The following is an 18629-nucleotide window of genomic DNA, read 5'->3' on the forward strand; positions in this document are numbered from 1 at the left end:
CCAAGCAGGCTCCGTGCTGGCAGCGCAGAGCCCAGTGCGGGGCTGGAAACCACCAAGCGTGAGATCGTGCCCTGAGCAGAAATCCAGAGTGGGATGCTTGACCCTTAGCCGACCGAGCCCCCGCAGACGCCCCTCTAGGGGTCTTTAGAAGGAGACCGGTGAGGAGGTCAGTCTGGGGCGTGCAGGTGGAGGGCTGCTCGGAGGGAGGAGCCAAAGGAGCTCCGCCCCCCACCCCACCCCACCCCAGGGGCGCCAGGGGCCCAGGGTTGGGCGGTGGTAGACCCAGAGCCGGGGGTGGGGGGGTGGGGTGATGGCGGCGCTCTCCTGCCACTGGCCCGGCCCTTGCGGGAGCAGGGAGGAGGCTGTGGGCACCAGGCCAGTTGGCCCGGAGCTCCGTAAGGAGGGCGGGGGCGGGCGCCCAGGAGGGGGGTGTTTTCCATGAGGCACTGAGCTGCTATCTGCTTCCTGCCTGCTCTGATCCCACCGCTGATAGGCCCAGCCTCTCTCCTCTCTGGCCACCTCTGCCTGTCCACTCACCCCAAACAGTTATCAGCCTCTTCCTCCAGCCCCGAAGCCTTTGCTCCTTTCAGGAGGGTGGGGTTTGAGGCTGGTGGCCGTGCTGGCATTGGCGGGAGGGAGGTAAGAGGACGCAGCCCCGTGAGTCTGCTCCCCGCTCAGTGCACGATGGTGGGTTCAGTCTCCACGGACCGTGCCCTCGGTCACCAGTCACGACACGAAATAGCATTCATTGAGCCCTGCCACGGGCCTGCCCTTGTCGGAAGCACGTTTCGTGTGTTAGCACGTTTATTTAACACACCGACCCCGGGGAAGTCCATCATTAGACCCCAGTACAGACGAGGGAACTCAAGTCCCAAGAGCACAGCAGTGCCCCTCTCCCACTCGTGCTCTCTCTCTGTCTCGTGGGAGCCTGTTGGGAGGCGGTGGTCTCGGGCCCCTCCAGTGGTCCTGCGTGCTTCCCACCCCCTATGATGAACGTTCTCTTGTGATGCTCACTGCAAGCGAGGAGCCTGTGGTCCAGAAGGGAGGTCATGCAGCCGGGGTGGGGAGGCGCCGTGCCGAGTTTCTGCTCACCTGCTCCTCCGCCCGTCACTAGGGCCCCATTTCCCAGATGAGGAAACCGAAAGTCAGACGGGTCACGCGACTTCACCAAAATGACCCGGAAGGTGAACGGCACAGCTGGGGTTTGAACTCGCCTCTGTTTGACTGCAGAGCCCATTCTCCCACTTCTGCGTCCCAAGATAGAGGGGCCAGCGGGAGTGACAACAGGAAGAAGAGAGGTCCCCGGGCAGAGAAGCAGGAAAGATTGGCCTCGAACACGCGGTGAACCGGGTCTCCGCTGCCACACGCTAGCTGTGGAGACCGGGAGGCTCTGCAGAGACAGCGGCTGGGTCTCGCCCACTCACCACCTTCAGTGGCCTGAGCTCCTCACGGCTCCCCGTGACCCACGCGTCTTGGGCACAGCAACCGGACGGACGAGGGCAGCCACCCAGAGTCGGGCCGGACCCTCCCCCACAGCAAGACAAAGGCCACGTGATGAGGGAGCAGGAAGAAAGTGCCAGCAGGTTGACAGGGCGGACTGATGAGCCCGACCCACCTTTCTCTGGTTTTCTCCTTTCCATTTGTCTGCGTCTTCCTGTCCCAGGTGTATCTCTTCAAGCAGCACGTCGTCGGGGTTTGGTTTGCTTTGATCCGGCCTAACGATCGTTGCCTTTTTAAAACTCGGCTTTATGGAGGCATCGTTTACATGCAGTAAAATTGGCCTCTGGGAGGTGTACAGCTCGACGATTTTCGATAAACGTCCCGTAACCACCGCCACAATCAAGATATGGAATAACTCCATCACCTCCCCAAATTCTCTCCTACCTTTTGAAGTCACGCGCTCCCTCTAGCCCTGCCCCCCCCCCCACCCCTCCCCTGATCTGCTGCCTTCGCTGGAATTTCAGACTGAATCGTGCCGGGTGTATTCTCTTGGCTGGCTTCCCTCGCTCAGGGTGGTTTTCGAGACCCTCCCATGTTGGTGTGCGTGCGCACGCGGCAGTGGTTCGTTCCTGTTTATTACTGAGTAGCATGCCAGTGTTTGGCCATATCCCGCTTTGTTTAGCCACAAGCCCGCTGGGTGGTTTCCCGCTCTGGGCGACGCTGAGAGGAGCTGCTCGAAGCATTAACGTACAAGGTCTGTGTCCGCTTTCATTTCTGTAACCATCACCGAGCCGGGGCTGCTGGGCCAGAGGGTACGTTCTTCTACCTTTGTCTTTTACCTGGAGGGTTCAGTTGATTCTGTCGGTGGTGTTTGCTAAATGCTTGCATTTGTTCTTGCCTGCCTGTTAAGTGCTTCCCATTTGCCCGGCTTTCCACATTTCTCTTTCTCTGCCCCCATTTTCTATCAGTGAAGGTTCAGGCGGGGGAAGCAGAAATCACTCCAGCCATCTTCCGCAGAAAAAGATTTGTGAGGGGCGCCTGGGTGGCTCAGTCGGTTGAGCGTCCGACCTCGGCTCAGGTCATGATCTCGCGGTCCGTGAGTTCGAGCCCCGCATCGGGCTCTGTGCTGACAGCTTGGAGCCCGGAGCTTGCTTCAGATTCTGTGTCTCCCTCTCTCTCTGCCCCTCTCCCACTCGCGCTCTGTCTCAAAAATAAAAACATTTTTAAAAAATAAAAAAAAAAAGATTTTGTGAGCCTAAGAAAGGGGGTGGGAAGCATGCAGGACCGCTGGAGGGGCCCCAGACCACCGCCTCCAAACCGGCTCCCACGAGGAGCCGCCGCTCCTGGCCTCCACCACCGCGGGCACCGAAGCAAATGCTGAGTTCAGGAAGACAACACCGTAGCCACGAGTCAGGGATCACCAACCCGGGACAGGAAGTCACCGCGGCCATAAGGAGTGGAGGCCCACCCGGCACAGGAGCGCTGCCGCCGAAGCCGCATGCTTCTTCGTCCTTGCCATCCAGCAGGAAAACCGCTCCTCACGGCAGAAACGCGGCCTTCCTTCAGCCTTCCCAGTCTCAGGGGAGGGCACCCGACTGGCAAAAGCCAACCTGCCTCCCGGAGCCCGGCCCGCACCGCCTGGGAAGTGCCGCTCACTGCCCCTATTCTTGGTTGTCGTTTACATGGATTGAATTTGTGTTCCGGAATCTTCCTTTCGGTTTAGAAGCACCGCGAGAATCTTTGAATAGTGACTCTAGATATTTTGACATGCGTTCTTTTTTTTTTTTTAAAGTTTATTTATCTATTTTGAGAGAGAAAGGGACAGAGCGCTTGAGCAGGGGAGGAGCGGAGAGAGAATCCCCAGCAGGCTCCGCGCTGTCAGCGCAGAGCCCGGCGCAGCACTCAGACTCACGAACCGTGAGATCATGACCTGAGCCAAAATCAAGAGTCGGACGCTTACCCGATTGGGCCACCCAGGCGCCCCTTGATGTGCATTCTTAGTAAAGCCCAGAGTTCATGAACATCTCTGTTCTGGTGGTTTTAACCTATGGCCACAAATTCTTTGATGTTCCTCCCTTCAAGAGGTGGTGACTCCTTTCCTCCTCTTGAGCACTGGCTGGACTCCGTGCAGCGGAGGCCAAGGTTGGGGCAGGCTCTGTGATACACGGCGTGGCCATCTGTTAGGAACTGAATTTCGGGTACCCCTCCCCTTCACAGGCTGAAGCCCTCACCCACCATGTGGCTGTATTTGGAGCCGGAGCCTCTGAGAAAGTCAGTACGGCAAAATGAGGTCATAAGGGCAGGGCGCCGATCGGAGAGGATTCCTGTCCTTATGAAGACAGACAACAGAGACTTGTCTCTCTGTCTCTGTCTCTGCCTCAGCCTCTCTCATTGCTCTGTGAGAACACGGCAAGAAGACAACCATCTAGAAGCCAAGAAAAGGAAACCGACCTTGGCAGAACTTGATCTGGGACATCCTGCCTCCAGAACGGTGACAAAGTACATGGCTGTCGTTTAAGCCACACGGCCTGCGGCCTTCTGTTGTGGCGGCCCGAGCTGCCGAAGACCCCACCTCTGTGTTCATCGCTGCCAGCGACACTTCCACAGCACCTGGCCTGGCTGACCACACTTCAGTTACCTGTTGTCTCGTGTCTCCTCCAAACCCCCGGGCTTTGAACGGAATGGCCCCGGGTGACACCCGCGGTCCCGCTCAGAGGCTACAGATGCTGTAGGAGAAAGTGTGGATGGGTCTCACTAGGGATTCACAAACACCAGACCATCTGGCTTGTAAGGAACGCAGTGCAGGTGCGTGCCCCCAGACAGCCTCCGGCCCCTTCCAGACTTTCTCCACATACTGTTGACTTGGATGTAAAAGGGACAAATCGGGGCGCCTGGGTGGCTCGGGTGGGTAAGCATCTGACTCTTGATTCGGGCTCAGGTCAAGATCTCGCAGTTCCGTGAGATCGAGCCCTACGTCACGCTCCGTGCCGATGGCGCAGAGCCTGCCTGGGATTCTCTCTCTGTCTCCCTCTGTGTCTCTGCCCCTCCCCCACTCACACTGTCTCTGTCTCTCTTAAAATAAATCAATTAAAAAAAATTTTTTTAAAGGGACAAATTCAGCACAGCCATTTATTTGCTCTCCCTTATGAAACCCCACTAAAATGACAGCAAGTGAGTTTTTAAAAGCAAACGGTGCCAAGGATGAAAGTAATAGGAGATGAGGTAACCCCAACGAGAGCGTGGGGGTCCGGCAGTCACCCCCGCAGCGGCCCCAGCTGAACGGTGAATTCCCACGGCAGAGCTCACATGTGGCACAGAAATCAGCCGTGCAGACAGGGGTGAGAATCTGTGCAAGAGGCAGATAGACCCCCACATGCCGCCCCCCATCCCCGCAGAAGAGGAAGTTCTTTCTTCGGAGACGATGACACAGAAAGTGCCTTCGCTGGGCACCACCCGGGACAGTTGCAGGGGCAGCACGCTGGGGACGGGAGGACGAGGCAAGTGAACATTCCCAGCGAACATGGAGCCTTCCGGCCCTCTCGCCCTACTCAGTTCAAGTGCAGACAGCCAGCCCCAGGCACGGGACTGGAGATCTTTCTCTGGGCTCTTCGGCCATTCCAAGAGGAAGGAACTGAAGCCAGGAGGTGGCGGTCACCACCGGGTACCGCTCAGCGCCGAGGACTGGCCGCACACGAACCTTACCTCTGGCCTCTCCCTGTGGGCCTCGGGCCTCTATTCGTGACCCTGGGCTCCTCGGGGCACCTCCGACCCAGCGAGCGACACCTCAGACCCAGGACATGTTCCCGGTGATGTGACAGGAGAGAAGTCGCAGCTGGAGATGGCCAAGGCCTGGAATCGACTAGATGCTGTTTTGCAGTGTCTGTTGGAGAAGAGTCACATGGACAGGGAGCACCTGGAGGAGGAAGCTTCGACAACGCCTTGGGCACCCACGACTTAGAATTGCTCCATTGCGAGGGGCGCCTGGCCAGCTCCCTCAGTGGAGCATGTGACTCCTGGTCTCAAGGTTGTACATTCGAGCCCCGTGTTGGGTGTAGAGATTACTTACAAATAAAATCTTAAAAAAAAAAAAAAAAAAAAAGAATTGTTCCATTGCAGGCATTGGAAGAGGAGGAGGGGAAAGGGAGGTGGGTTATGGGCCAGCTGAGCGAGGACCTCGGCGATCCAACAGGTATGTGATCAAGCTGTTTGACCGGAGCACAGACTTGGGTCAGTTCAGCCAGAACACATCGCTGTACCCGCTCTGCCGGGCCTGGATGCCCGACAGCCCCTCAGGGCAAGAGCGTGAATGCCCACTCGGTTCACCACTGCCACCACTGCCTGAGGATGAGGAGAGGTCAGAGGTCACTGACTGCCTCCACCCACTACCCCCAGACCACCTGGAGGGGCTTGCGGGATTTCCAGTTCAATCCCCGTTGCAGCCCGAGACCCAGGGTACCCCTGATGATGAGCCCTCCAAGCCTGAGCCCTCAGCACCCACACCCTGGACATTCCCCTCCTTCACATCTTAAAAAAATAATAATAATAGAGTAGGGCCACCTGGGTGGCTCAGTGGGTTGAGCGTCCGACTTCGGCTCAGGTCATGATCTCACAGTTCGTGGGTTCGAGCCCCACGTCGGGCTCTGTGCTGATGGCTCAGAGCCTGGAGCCTGCTTCTGTGTCTCCCTCTCTCTCTGCCCCTCCTTGTGCTGTCTCTCTCCGTCTCTCAAAAAAATGAATAAACAGTAAAAGAATTTTTTTTTCAATGGAGATGAAATCGAAGAAGAAAACGGTTTGTGGGAAACAGGACCATGAGGGATAAGAACACAAATTCAATCCATGTAAATGACAGCCAAGAACAGGGGGAATGAGTGGCACTTCCCAGACGGCGCTGGCCGGGCTCCGGGAGGCAGGTTGGCTTCTGCCAGTCGGGTGCCCTCCCCTGAGACTGGGAAGGCTGAAGGAACAAGTCAGTAGGTGGATGTTTTGCATCTGTCTGGGATGCAGAAAGTTGCAAGACTTTGGAAGCACGGTAGCCTCCAAAGTCATGGATTGTTTTTTCCTATAAGCCCACCAGGGAGCTGAAGTTGCCACCGTGGGGGGGAAAACAAAGTGGGCCAAAATGTGAAACACAACAGGCCCTTCCCAGGAAAAAGACGCAGGGGCACTTTTATCCTTGGCGGCGGCGGCCCTAGACTCGAGGAAGAAGGGAGCAGAGAACTGTTCGCTGACGTTTAAAGGCCGCGTGGCAGGGCAGTTTGAATCCCTAGCCTCAGACAGAGGAGTTTGTGTTCGCCCAGCAACTCTCTTCCACGGGTTTCCCCGCAAAGGCTGGAGGCAGCATAGCTGGGCTGATATGCTTTCCCTGAAGGTATCGATGCACTAACAGGGTGAAGTGTGAATGCAGGGGCAGGAGAACTGAGGGCAACCCCACTCCTGCCGGCAGCAGGCCGTGGCCGGGAAAGGACAGAAGACCTGACCTGTCTTAAGGCAGGGGAGGGGGACTGACAGAAACCTTCCAGCCTCCCTGAGTCCGACACTGAGGACAAAGCAAAAGCCTGCTACGGCAGCAGTCGAGGCAGAAGACCCGAGAGAGACACTCCTGAGGCACCTGTTCATGGATCTGCTAACGTCGCAGGGTGAGGTGGAACTGAAAAAAAAAATCTCCAGGCACTCAGATCACAAGGCCACAATATTTTATTTATTTTTACTTATCTGTTTAAGATTTTATTTTTATTTTTTTAAATTTTTTTAATGTTTTTATTTATTTTGGAGACAGAGAGAGACAGAGCACATACGGGGGAGGAGCAGAAAGAGAGGGAGACACAGAATCGGAAGCAGGCTCCAGGCTCCGAGCTGACAGCACAGAGCCCGACGTGGGGCCCGAACCCACGGACCGTGAGATCATGACCTGAGCTGAAGTCAGACGCTCAACCGACTGAGCCACCCAGGCGCCCCTAAGATTTTATTTTTAAGCAATCTCCACACCCAACGTGGGGCTCGAACTTCCAACTACGAGATCAAGAGTCGCGCGCTCCGTTGACCGAGCCAGCTGGGTGCCCCACAAGTCCACAATTCTTTTTTTAAAGAAGCATCTGGGAAGGGCTCAGCTGGGTGGTCCCGCCCGAGGGTCCTTCGTGCGCTCGCTGTCCAGCTGGGGCTGGAACAGTGTGGAGTTGGAGCAACTTAGAGCTGCGTGAGCATCTCTCTTCACGGGTCAGAGCCCTTCCATGTGGTCTGTCCAAGAGGGGCTAGCTTGGGCTTCCTCACAGCATGGCAGCCTCAGGGAAGCTGGAGGCCGGAAGACTGAATATCCCCGCCAACAGGGCCGAAGCTGCATTGCCTCTTCTGACCCAGCCTCAGAAATCAAGCGGCATCGCTTATGCCATATTATGTGGATTATTTATTTTTGAGAGACAGCGAGAGAGAGAGAGAGAGAGAGCAAGGGCGGGGAAGGGGCAGAGAGAGAGGGAGACACAGAACCCCAACTGGGCTCAGCACAGAGCCTGACGCAGGGCTTGAACCCAAAAACTGTGAGATCATGACTCGAGCCGAAGTGGGATGCTTCACCGACTGAGCCAGCCAGGTGCCCCAAATTCCACCTCTTGATGGCAAAATGGCAAGGTTCCAGAACAGCAGAATGGGAGATATTGTTGGGGCTACCTCTGAAAAACACAGTCTGCCACACACACAAGTTAAAAGGCAGAAACTGTCGGGCTAGATAAAATATGTTATTTACAAGAAGCACACTTTTAGCCTAAAGACACAGACAAGCTGAAAGTAAAAGGATGGAAAAAGATATATCGCACGAGCTCAGCGTAAGAAAGCTGGTGTGACAATATTAATATCAGAATAGAATTCAACACAAAGAATATTATCAGAGATAAGCAGGGCTATTTCATAATGGAAAAAGGGCAATCAGTCAAGAAATACACAAATCTCCAAATGTAGTTGGAGTCTATAACATCTTTTTCTCAGTAGCTCATAAAACAAAGCAGGGGAAAAATCAGTAAGAATATGGATGTGAACAACACTGTCAACCAAAGTGACCTAATTGATATTTATAGCATACCACACCCAACAACAAGAAAATACACATATACACATTCTTTTCAAGGATAGATGTAACGTTCACCAACATAGACAATGTTCTGGACAACAGAACAGAGTTCGAGAAATGACAAAGGATAACAGTCCTACAAAGTAGGATTTCTGACCACAGTGATGCTGAATCAGAAATCAGTAACAGGGGCACCTGGCTGGCTCGGTCAGTAGAGCATGCGACTCTTGATCTCGTGGTTGTAAGTTCAAGCCCCACAGTGGATGTAGAGATTACTTAAAAATATATTTTTTTTTAAAGAAAGAAATCAATAGCAAAATGATATGTAGGAAATTTCCAAATATTTAGAAATGAAAAAATACACTTCCAAATAAGCCATGAATCAAAGGGGAAGTCACAAGTTAAAACCTGTTCTAATACAAAAAAAATCATATTGAATTGAATAAAACTAAAAACGTAAAATATCAAAATTTGGGAATTCAACTAAACAAGCGATGAGAGGAAAATGTATAACATTCACTGTTCATATTAGAAAAGGAAAGGGTCCCAAATCATTTTGAGCTTCCGCTTTAAGAAACTAGAAGATTTCGACTCTTGATTTCAGCTCAGGTCATGATCCCAGGGTTGTGGGATCAAGCTCCACTCATCAGCCTCTGCGCCGAGCATGGAACCTGTGTAAGATTCTCTCTCTCTCACCCTCTACCCCTCTCCCCTGCTCTCTCTCTCTCTCTCTCTCTCTCTCTCTCAAATAAAAAAAAATTAAAAAGTAAACTAGAAAAGGAAGAGTCAATTAAATTTAAAATAAATAGAAGGAAGAAAATAATAAAGAGCAGAAGTCAAAGAAATAGAAAACAGAAAAACGTTATAGTAAATATATGAAACCCAAAGCTGTCTTTGAAAACATTAGTGAAATTGATAAACCTCTAGCTAGTCTGATCAGAAAAAAAATGGAGAGAATACACAAATTACCAATATCAAAAATGAAAGAAGTAAAATGAAAGAGAAGACACCACTACAGATATTACAGACATTAAAAGGATAATAATAATATGCTAATACATTACAATACAACTTAGATGAAATGGATGAATTATGTGAAAGATACAGACTATCAAATTCATTCCAGAGGAAATAGATAACCTGAATAACCCCGTATCTATGAAAGGAGTTGAATTTGTAGCTAAACACGTTGCCACAGAGAATTCTACCAAACGTTTCGAAAGAAAGAACACCAGTTCTCCACAAATTCTTCCAGAAAATAGAGGAAACAGTTCCCAACTCATCTGACAAGGTAAACATTATCCTTATACCAAAATCAAAGATGTTACACAAAGAGGAAACTACAGACCAGTGTCCCTTGTGAATACACACACTGTAAAAATATTAACCGAAATTTTAGCAAATCAAATACAGCAATATATAAAAAAATAATACATCATGACCAAGTAACGTTCCTTTCAGGAACGCCAGTTTGCTTTGACATTTGAAGATCAGTCAAGGTAATTAATCATATTACCAGAACAACAACAAAAAAGGAAAAACTGCATGATCATCTCAATAGATGCAGGAAAAACATTTGACATAATTCAACACCTACTCATGATAAAAGTTCTCAATAAAGTAGAAATAAAGGGAAACTTCCTCAGCCTGATAAGGGGCATCTATGAAAAACCCTAGCAAGTGTGATAAGGCAAGAAAAAGGAATAAAAGGCATATAGATTAGAAAGAAATGTAAAAGCGTTTTTATTTGAGATGGCATTATTATCTAGGTAAAAAAAAATCCTAAGAAATCTACAAAAACCAATTGAACTATTAAGTGGGTTTAGCAAGGTCACAGGATAAACAGTCAGTATGCAAATATCAATGGTATTTTTATACACTAGCAACAGGCAATTCCCCCCAGTTGTGGGGGGACAACTGGATAGCCACACACAAAAAAATGAACCTGGATCTTTAATCCATACCACGCACAAAATTTAACTCGAGATGAATTATAGGCCTAAATATGAGAGCTAGAAATACAGAACTTCTAGAATAAATCATAGGAGAATAGCTTTGTGACACTGAATTAGGCAAAGGCTTTTTAGATAGGATACACAAAATACAAACTGTAAAGGAAAAAAAGCTGATAAAATTAGATATCTTCAAAACATCTTAAGTTGGCTTTTTCTTTTTTTCTTTTTTTAAGTAGGCTCCATGCCCAACATGGAGCCTGAACTCACGACCCTGAGATAAAGAGTCATGTGCTCTACCAGCTGAGCCAACCAGGTGCCCCTAAGGTTTTTGTTTTATTTTAAAGAGACGGTTAGGGGCTGGCTCAGTCGATAGAGCACAAGACTCTTGATCTGAGAGTTGTAAGTTCCAGCCCCACCTTGCAGGGTAGAAATTACTTAAAAGAGACTGTAATACAGTGACAAGGCACACTGGCAAAACAAAACATATATGTTAAAGAACTTGTATCTAGGGGCGCCTGGGTGGCTCAGTCGGTTAAGCATCTGACTTCGGCTCAGGTCATGATCTTGCGGTGTGTGAGTTCGAGTCCCCCATCGGGCTCTCAGATGCTGTGTCTCCTCCTCTCTCTGTCACTGCCCTGCTTGTACTGCGTATGTGTGTGTGTCTCTCTCTCAAAAATAAAGAAACATCGAAAATCTTTTTAAAGAATTTGTATCCAAAATATATTAAAAGTGAGGAGTGCCTGGGCGGCTCAGTTGGTTAAGCATCTGACTCTTGACGCTCGGGTCATGATCTAACAGTTCGTGACATTGAGCCCTGTGCTGGGCTCTGTGCTTCTCTCTCTCTCTGCCCTTCCCCTGCTCGACCTCTTTCTTTCTCTCTCTCTCTCTCTCTCTCTCTCAAAATAAATAAATAAACATTTTTAAAAATTCAAAACACATTGAAAATGAAAACACTCTTACAACTCAGCAACTGGAAAAGCTTTAAAAAATTGACAAAAGATTTGACTAGATAATTCATCAAAGATAATATGCAAATGGCAAATAAATATATGAAAAGATTCTCACCATCATCAGTCATAAGTAAAATGCAGAATAAGTTCCCAATAAAATACTGCTGAAATGGTTAAAATCAGAGAGGCAGAGTAGTGGACCTCATCAACTGACCCAGCAGCCTCAGTTCTAAGGATTTACTCTGGAGAAATTAAACCATGTGTGTCCGTGCGTCAGATCTCATTAAGCAATTTGTGAATTTGATTGGCTATTAATCAGACCTCAGAAAGTCTGATTTTAAAAAGCGAGGCGGGACGAGGAGAGAAGTCCTTGCGTACGTCGTGGCAGCCAGAGTAGTGGGAGCGCCGAACAGCGACGATGCCCTCGACGCAGCCATAAGTGGAAGGGAGGCGAGCAGAGGAAGAAGGGTGAGTGGCGGTGGCGGTGGCGGTGGCGGTGGCGGTGGCGGTGGCGGGGAAAGGATGCTGGAGACTCATTACGGAGCGAGGTGGCGGCGATTACCCAGGGAGCCCCTGGAAGGAGCTGAAATCAGGTGCCCCCAAACAATCGGCCACTTTAAACCACGCGCCTGGGTAGCTCGGACCAAAAAGGAGACGCCTCCTGCCGGGCTGCCTTCCCTTCGGATGAGGGCCTCGTGGTCATCCGGGGACAGAGGCCTCAACTGCTCACCTGCCTTCTACGCCCCTGGTCCTCAGCCCCTGCATGGGGTGCTCCCCATCCTGTGGGGGACCCTGTACCCCCCCAGGCTTCGGGGCTCCTCGTCCAAGTACCACTCTCCTCTGTCCAGAAACTTGCAAGCAGGCTTGGTCTAACTTTCAAAATGACTTATTCACTCTCGTTCGGGCCTCAGGTGAGTGGACGCCCCGTCTTGCCACCACCGTTGGCCCATACACATCTCGATACATGTGCACACGCACGCATGCACGCATGTCGTTTTATTAAATGTATCTTTGGCCCTTTTGATCCCATCTTCTGACCCAATGCCCTTTCACCCCGTTGGAGCCTCTGCTTGTCACTTCAGCAGGTGTCAGTGCACTTACTCTCCCACGGCCCTGCACGATCTGCCATCGCAGGGGGACCCCATCAGGACGGATGCTCAGCTGGGGCAGCTCGCTCCCTCGCCGGACACCGGGGCACTGTGTCCCCTCCGGCCTCTGAGCAGATGTTCTCCTGGGTGTTCTCCCGGCTCCATCACCCTTACTCTCCATGTCCTCGGCTCCCTCGTCTTTCTCTTTCATCCCTACGGTGTCCTTCAAGGGTTTATTCCAGGCCTCAGAAATGTCCTTCCTCTCCATTCTGTCAACCCGTTAACAGGGTCCCCACATTTGGCTCCTGTGTGGTGGCAACAGTCTCCCCTGGCCCGCCGGCCCCCAGCCTTCTGGGCACAGGCCTGGGGGCGGGGCCCGGGGCCCTCCCCCCCACACCCCCGTGGCACAGGGCCAGCAGCGCTTGCTGTTTGTTCAGCAAAGGGTTCTGATTACAGAAAGCCAGTGATAGAGCAAAGATCCGGGGCCTGCCAGCTCTGATCACCTGCCCACCCCGAGGCCTCCTGTCTTCTCCTCAGACACCGGGCTGGGGCACACACGAGCCCACACTTTGGCCACCCACAGAATCCTTTGTGCAGATGCAATCCTGCAGGGATGGGGGGGGGGCGCGTCTGCTCAGTCCTGCCCCCGGCCCGAGGCCTGCTGGCGTAACTGGCCAGCCACGTGGTCAGGGCCTTCTCCAGTCCTTCAGAACCTGCTTCTCAGTGCTCCCTGGGGAGAGTGTGGGCCCATTCGGCCACCCCCCCAAACATTTCTCAGGGATCCCTCCTGTCTCCTCCCCAGAGCCCCTGCCCATCTGCCTGTCTCAGGGAGGAGCGGTGTCCAGGTCAGTGCCCGGCTGTCAGTTCACTCTGCCCAGAGGACAGGGGCTTCTGGGTAACCAGGGACCATCTCTGCTAACTCATGTGGCCCTGACGGTGAGTAAGCCAGTCAGCCTACCCATGAGCTGGGGGGGGTGGCTGGGGCAGGGGCCTGCCTGAGGCCTGTCACCTCTGATCAGCTAGTCCCTGCAGGTGACGGGCCTCGGCCAGCCTGGCCCAGCATGTCACCTGGCACAGCGCCCGGGGCACATGCGTGCCAGCCTTGGGGGCTCTCAGCTAAGGATCCAGACTCTCTCCAGGATGCCCTCTGGCTGTGGTGGCTTCTCCTGAAAGTCCCAGCACTTGTTCTGGCTGAGCAGGGGCGAGCTGTGCGAACGGACTCCCCATGATGTCTGGTCTACATGTGGACACAAACCCTCCCTTGCCTCTGGGAGAAAACCAGTGAGGAAGGGAGGGGGCTTCCCCAACATTCTTACCCCGGGCTCAGCAACAGGAAACAAGGAGCGTAGGGAGCAGAGATGGCCGAGGAAGTGGCCTCATGGCTCAGGGGCCCCACCCTGCCTGTCACTTCTCTGCTGGGATCCATCCCTACGTGTCCTCGCTCAGGTCCCGGCAGAGGGACCCGTACGGAGCTTCCGGCCCTGGCCTCCAGCGCTGCCCTACGTGCAGTGAGCTCTTCACCTGCCGGTTCCAGGCCTTTGCCCAACATGTCACCATGGTCCGCGTTTGGGTGTTGGCTTCCCCTTTAAAGGAGGGAAAAGCCGAGGCCCCAAGAGCTGGGCAGAGCCTGCCCAAGGTCACACAGCTGGGGCAAGACAGGACAAACGCTGCTCTGCAGGTGCCTGGGTTCCCCCCCTCCCCGACCCGGGGCAGACGAGGGAGGTCCCATCCCCCTGTGAGGCCTCGGCCCAGGGGGAACGGAACGAAAAAGGACGTGCTGGGTGTGCTGTGACTCTCTACCAGGGGCTCCCTCGAAAACGCTCTTCTATAATTGTGCCCAGAACTCCACTTCTACCGTTTTTGTTGATCTGGAAGGCAGTAGAAAGTGGTTTCTTTGCTTCTATGTTATTAACGGCAGTGTGGTTACAGGGGAGAGAGTGAGGATGTTCCTGTTCTTAGGAGGTGTGGCTGAAGTGTTCAGACGTGGGCTGTCAGCATTCTGCAACCTGTCTCCTAGCGGTGTGTGTGTGTGTGTGTGTGTGCGTGCGCGCGCGCGCGTGCGCGAAAGATTGTGCGAATGCACGGCACGTGTGGATGTAGTATGTGCGCTGTACATGCAGCGTGCAGGGGTGCAGTGTGCGGGGGGAGGGGGTGGTGCATGATGGCCGTGCTGCCCCCCGGGCCCTCTGGCCAGGAAGAGGAGGCCTCAGTGACGGCCGGACTTGGGCCCGGTCAGAGCGGAGCTGTGCTGGCCTCTAGCCTTGTAGGTCATCAGAGAAGACAAACAGGAAAACGGGGCCAGCTGGGCCCAGAGCCTGTCCCTGGGAGGCCTGCAGGCCACTGCCTCGGGCCGGGCCGTGCAGGCCTTGTGCGAGCCAGGCCAGGGTCCTGGCAAGAGCAAGAGCGGGAGAGGGTGGGGAAGAGGGAGCCTGGGACGGGAGGGAAAGGCTGGGCTGGGGCGGGGAGGACAGGAGAGAGGGGGAGCCCAGCCCGAAGTCCCTGGCAGGGAAGCCCCACTGTCAGGCCGTCCACACAGTGTGGGAACACGGGTGTTTGTGTCTATGTCAAGTGTGTGCGCCTTTGCGGGCATATGGCTGTTGCACACACTCGGGCGTGTCTGTGTCTGTGCGTGTTAGAGAGAGAGAGAGAGAGACAGAGATCTGAAGCCTCCTCCTCTGACGACAGGTAGCTGCAGGTGGGGCAGGAGGAGGGGGGTGTCCCTGGCCCCCACAGGACCCTGGGGAGGAAGCTGGCTCTCACAGGGGCACATTAAGCCCTGGCTTGTACCCACCCCACACCCTCCCTTCCTGTGCCTCATCTCCGGCAGCCCTAATTGAGGAGGGGCGGGCCCTTCACAGGCCTGGGAGGAGCCACCACTCTGTAGTGGGGACTCCACGCGAGCTCTCACCCCTTCCTCGCCCTGGCCCAAGAGGGACAGCAGGAGCCTGGCTGGGGAAAGGAGTCAAGCTGTGCCACGAAAAAGCTGCGTGATCTTCAGTCAGCCCCGCCTATCTCTGGCCTCAGTTTCCCCACTTAGGAAATGGAGCTGAGCTAACTGATCTCCCACAGCCCTGCCACCTAGTAAGGTGGGCCCTGTGGGGGCAGAGGCAGGCAGGCAGGGTTTGAGGGGGATGGCCAAGCTGAGGACCCGCCTGGGAGGGTCCAGGCCCTCAGGGGCTGGGGGGTAGGCGTCTTGGGGACAGACCTGGGAGGGCAGGGACAGGAAAGGCAGCACAGGAGGCCAGGGGACTACTTCCCGCTGCCACAGGCAGGAGGCCAGGAGAGGCACGTGGGGGAGGAGAGGGAGAGGAAGTCCCCTCCTGGGCAGGTCACTCCCAGAGGCCGGGCTGGGGCGGGGCAGGCGATGGAGAGCAGATCCGAGCTCTCGGGCCACCTTCCGCGCCTGCCACTGCCCGGCTGCCCGGAGCCCAGACAGCCCAGCCAGGTAAGGGGCTTCGAGGGGCCCCGGGGACATGCCGGCCTCTCCCTGGCCAGCCCCAGCCCTCGGATGGCCACCTCTCCTGGCCTCTGTCGGGCCGCAGGGGGAGGACACGGTGAGGGGGAGGGTCTGCGTGTCTGCTCCAGGTCTTGTGGGCTGACGAGGTGGGTCCTAGGGCTCGTGCGTCTATGTTACCCTGCCCGGTACTGAGAGGGGCACAGCGGGCCCTGAGGTTCACGTCTGGCTCAGGGGACCAGACCTCACCGACCTTGATCCGGCTAAGGGTGTACCCCCCCCGAACCCCATCACGGGAACACACACACACGAACGCGCACACGCACGCACGCAGCTGCACGCAGGCTGGATCCCCACCCCCACCCCCCCGCTGCCCACACGCGCGCACACACACACACACAGGCCTGTGTGGAAATGGGGCAGTGGGACTGGCCTCTCGGATGAGAGGCTGAGTGCGACACCCCGTCTCCTCCAGGCGCTCAAGACACCTGCCTGAGCTCCACCATGCTTATGGCATCCAGCAGCACATCTGGTAAGGCTCCAGCCCCTGGGCCCCTACCCATCCCCCACCAATCCCCCCACCAGGATGAGCCAGGTAGGTCGAGCGGGGTTGGAGGAAGCAGAGAAGCCCCTCTTTCAGACATCTGCTTCACCTGCCTCTCCAGGCTGCCGACGTGGGGAGGGGAGGGGACGGCCCTGCGAGCTCCCGGGGAGGAGGGGGGCGGTTGGGAGACTTTGGCTGCCAGGAGCCGGGACACCGGAGGGAAGCAGGAGGCCCAGCTGGACGGCCGCTCAGGCCACTGGCTCCGCCTCTCCCGTCGGAACTTCCTCGGGCCCAGGTCCCCCCGCAGAGCGCACGCCCTAACCTGGCCCTCTTCCTCCACCCCTGCCCAGCCGTGCCCCGGCCCCTCTCTCGACCCGTCCCACCTGGCAATGGCAGCAAGGAGGAGCTGTCGGACACCCGGGACCCACTGCTGGCCCAGGCGGAATTGGCCCTGCTCTCCACAGTCTTTGTGGCCGTGGCCCTGAGCAATGGCTTGGTGCTGAGCGCCCTAGTGCGCCGGGGCCGGCGGGGTCGCTGGGCGCCCATGCACGTCTTCATTGGCCACTTGTGCCTGGCCGACCTGGCCGTGGCTCTGTTCCAAGTACTGCCCCAGCTGGCATGGGATGCCACCGACCGCTTCCGTGGGCCCGATGCCCTGTGCCGGGCAGTCAAGTACCTGCAGATGGTGGGCATGTACGCCTCCTCCTACATGATCCTGGCCATGACGCTGGATCGCCACCGCGCCATCTGCCGCCCCATGCTGGCATACCGCCACGGAGGCGGAGCCCGCTGGAACCGGCCGGTGCTGGTGGCCTGGGCCTTCTCGCTCATTCTCAGCCTGCCCCAGCTCTTCATCTTCGCCCAGCGTGACGTGGGAGACGGAACTGGGGTCCTTGACTGCTGGGCCCGCTTTGCTGAGCCCTGGGGCCTCCGAGCCTATGTCACCTGGATCGCCTTAATGGTGTTCGTGGCACCTGCCCTGGGCATCGCTGCCTGCCAGGTGCTCATCTTCCGGGAGATTCACGCCAGCCTGGTGCCGGGGCCGGCAGAGAGGGCCGGGGGCTGCCGTGGGGGGCGCCGGACAGGCAGTCCCAGTGAGGGGGCCCGGGTGTCAGCAGCCATGGCCAAGACCGTGAGGATGACGCTGGTCATCGTGATTGTGTACGTGCTGTGCTGGGCGCCCTTCTTCCTCGTGCAGCTGTGGTCGGCGTGGGACCCCGAGGCGCCCCGGGAAGGTGGGTGTGGCTGGGGCTGGGGCTGTGGGGGACCGCTCGCGCTCGGCCGCACACACACCTTTACCCCCACCGACACACGTGCTCACGTGGACTGCCATTCCCTAGGGGCAGGAGGGGCTGCCGCGCCCCTGCACGGGCACTCTCGGCCCCAGCCCGGACCCTTCCACCCCCACAGGGCCCCCCTTCGTGCTGCTGATGTTGCTGGCCAGCCTCAACAGCTGTACCAACCCCTGGATCTACGCTGCCTTCAGCAGCAGCGTCTCCTCTGAGCTGCGCAGCCTGCTCTGCTGGGCCCGGAAGCGGGCCCCCCCCAGCCCGGGGCCCCCCGAGGAGTCCTGCGCCACCGGCAGCTCCTTCCTGGCCAAGGACACTTCCTCCTGACGAGCCAGGCGGTGCCTTCCTTCTAGAGGCTCTGCGACACTCAGCCACCCACCTGGAGCTGGCCCCGGGAGCCCCTGGGGAAAGGGGTCCCTCTGGGACTTGGCTGTGGGACTAAGAGCCAGAGGTCAGCTCCTTGGTGCCGGGTGTGGGGACAGGCTCCGGCGGCGGCAGCGCGGTGGCACAGGGCTCCCACCCCAGCCGGTGCCTTCCCGGAGATGGAGGTCCCAAGGAGCCCAGGAGGAAGGAAAGGGGGCAGGGCCACGCTCACCCCCCTGGCCCTCCCCTCTCGCTCTCCTGAATAAAAGTTCCAGCTCATTTTCCACCCAGTGAGCCTCCTTGGATCGGGGTAACAGTGGTCGTGGGGCAGCGTGGAAAGACCTTCTGAGACTGCCCCCCTCAACACACGTGCACAGCTCGGGAACCCCCCACATGGGTGCAGGCCCCCAAACCACACGGTCCGGGCAGGGGCCACTCGGTGCTGAGCACCCGGCATCTGACCCTGCCACCGCCTGTGCAGCCTCCCGA

At 55.8% G+C, this 18629-nt stretch overlaps 1 protein-coding gene and 1 pseudogene across 2 annotated transcripts; both read left to right on the plus strand.

Annotated features, from left to right (window-relative positions):
• The first annotated feature begins 310 nt into the window (after nt 1-310).
• Nucleotides 311-5969, plus strand: LOC122235303 (annotated as a pseudogene).
• A 9910-nt stretch (nt 5970-15879) lies between these two features.
• Nucleotides 15880-18605, plus strand: AVPR2 (arginine vasopressin receptor 2). Of its 2 annotated transcripts, XM_042974181.1 has the most exons (4): nt 15880-15935; nt 16420-16476; nt 16839-17723; nt 17899-18605. In XM_042974181.1, the coding sequence occupies exons 2-4, from the start codon at nt 16449-16451 to the stop codon at nt 18102-18104; spliced, it is 1119 nt and encodes a 372-aa protein (XP_042830115.1). In that variant the 5' UTR covers nt 15880-15935; nt 16420-16448; the 3' UTR covers nt 18105-18605. The 2 variants fall into 2 exon arrangements, with proteins under 2 accessions (XP_042830115.1, XP_042830114.1); XM_042974180.1 differs by having other exon boundaries at nt 16839-18079.
• Nucleotides 18606-18629: the final 24 nt, after the last annotated feature.

Source organism: Panthera tigris, chromosome X (genome assembly GCF_018350195.1).
Source record: "Panthera tigris isolate Pti1 chromosome X, P.tigris_Pti1_mat1.1, whole genome shotgun sequence".
Lineage (NCBI taxonomy): Eukaryota > Metazoa > Chordata > Mammalia > Carnivora > Felidae > Panthera > Panthera tigris.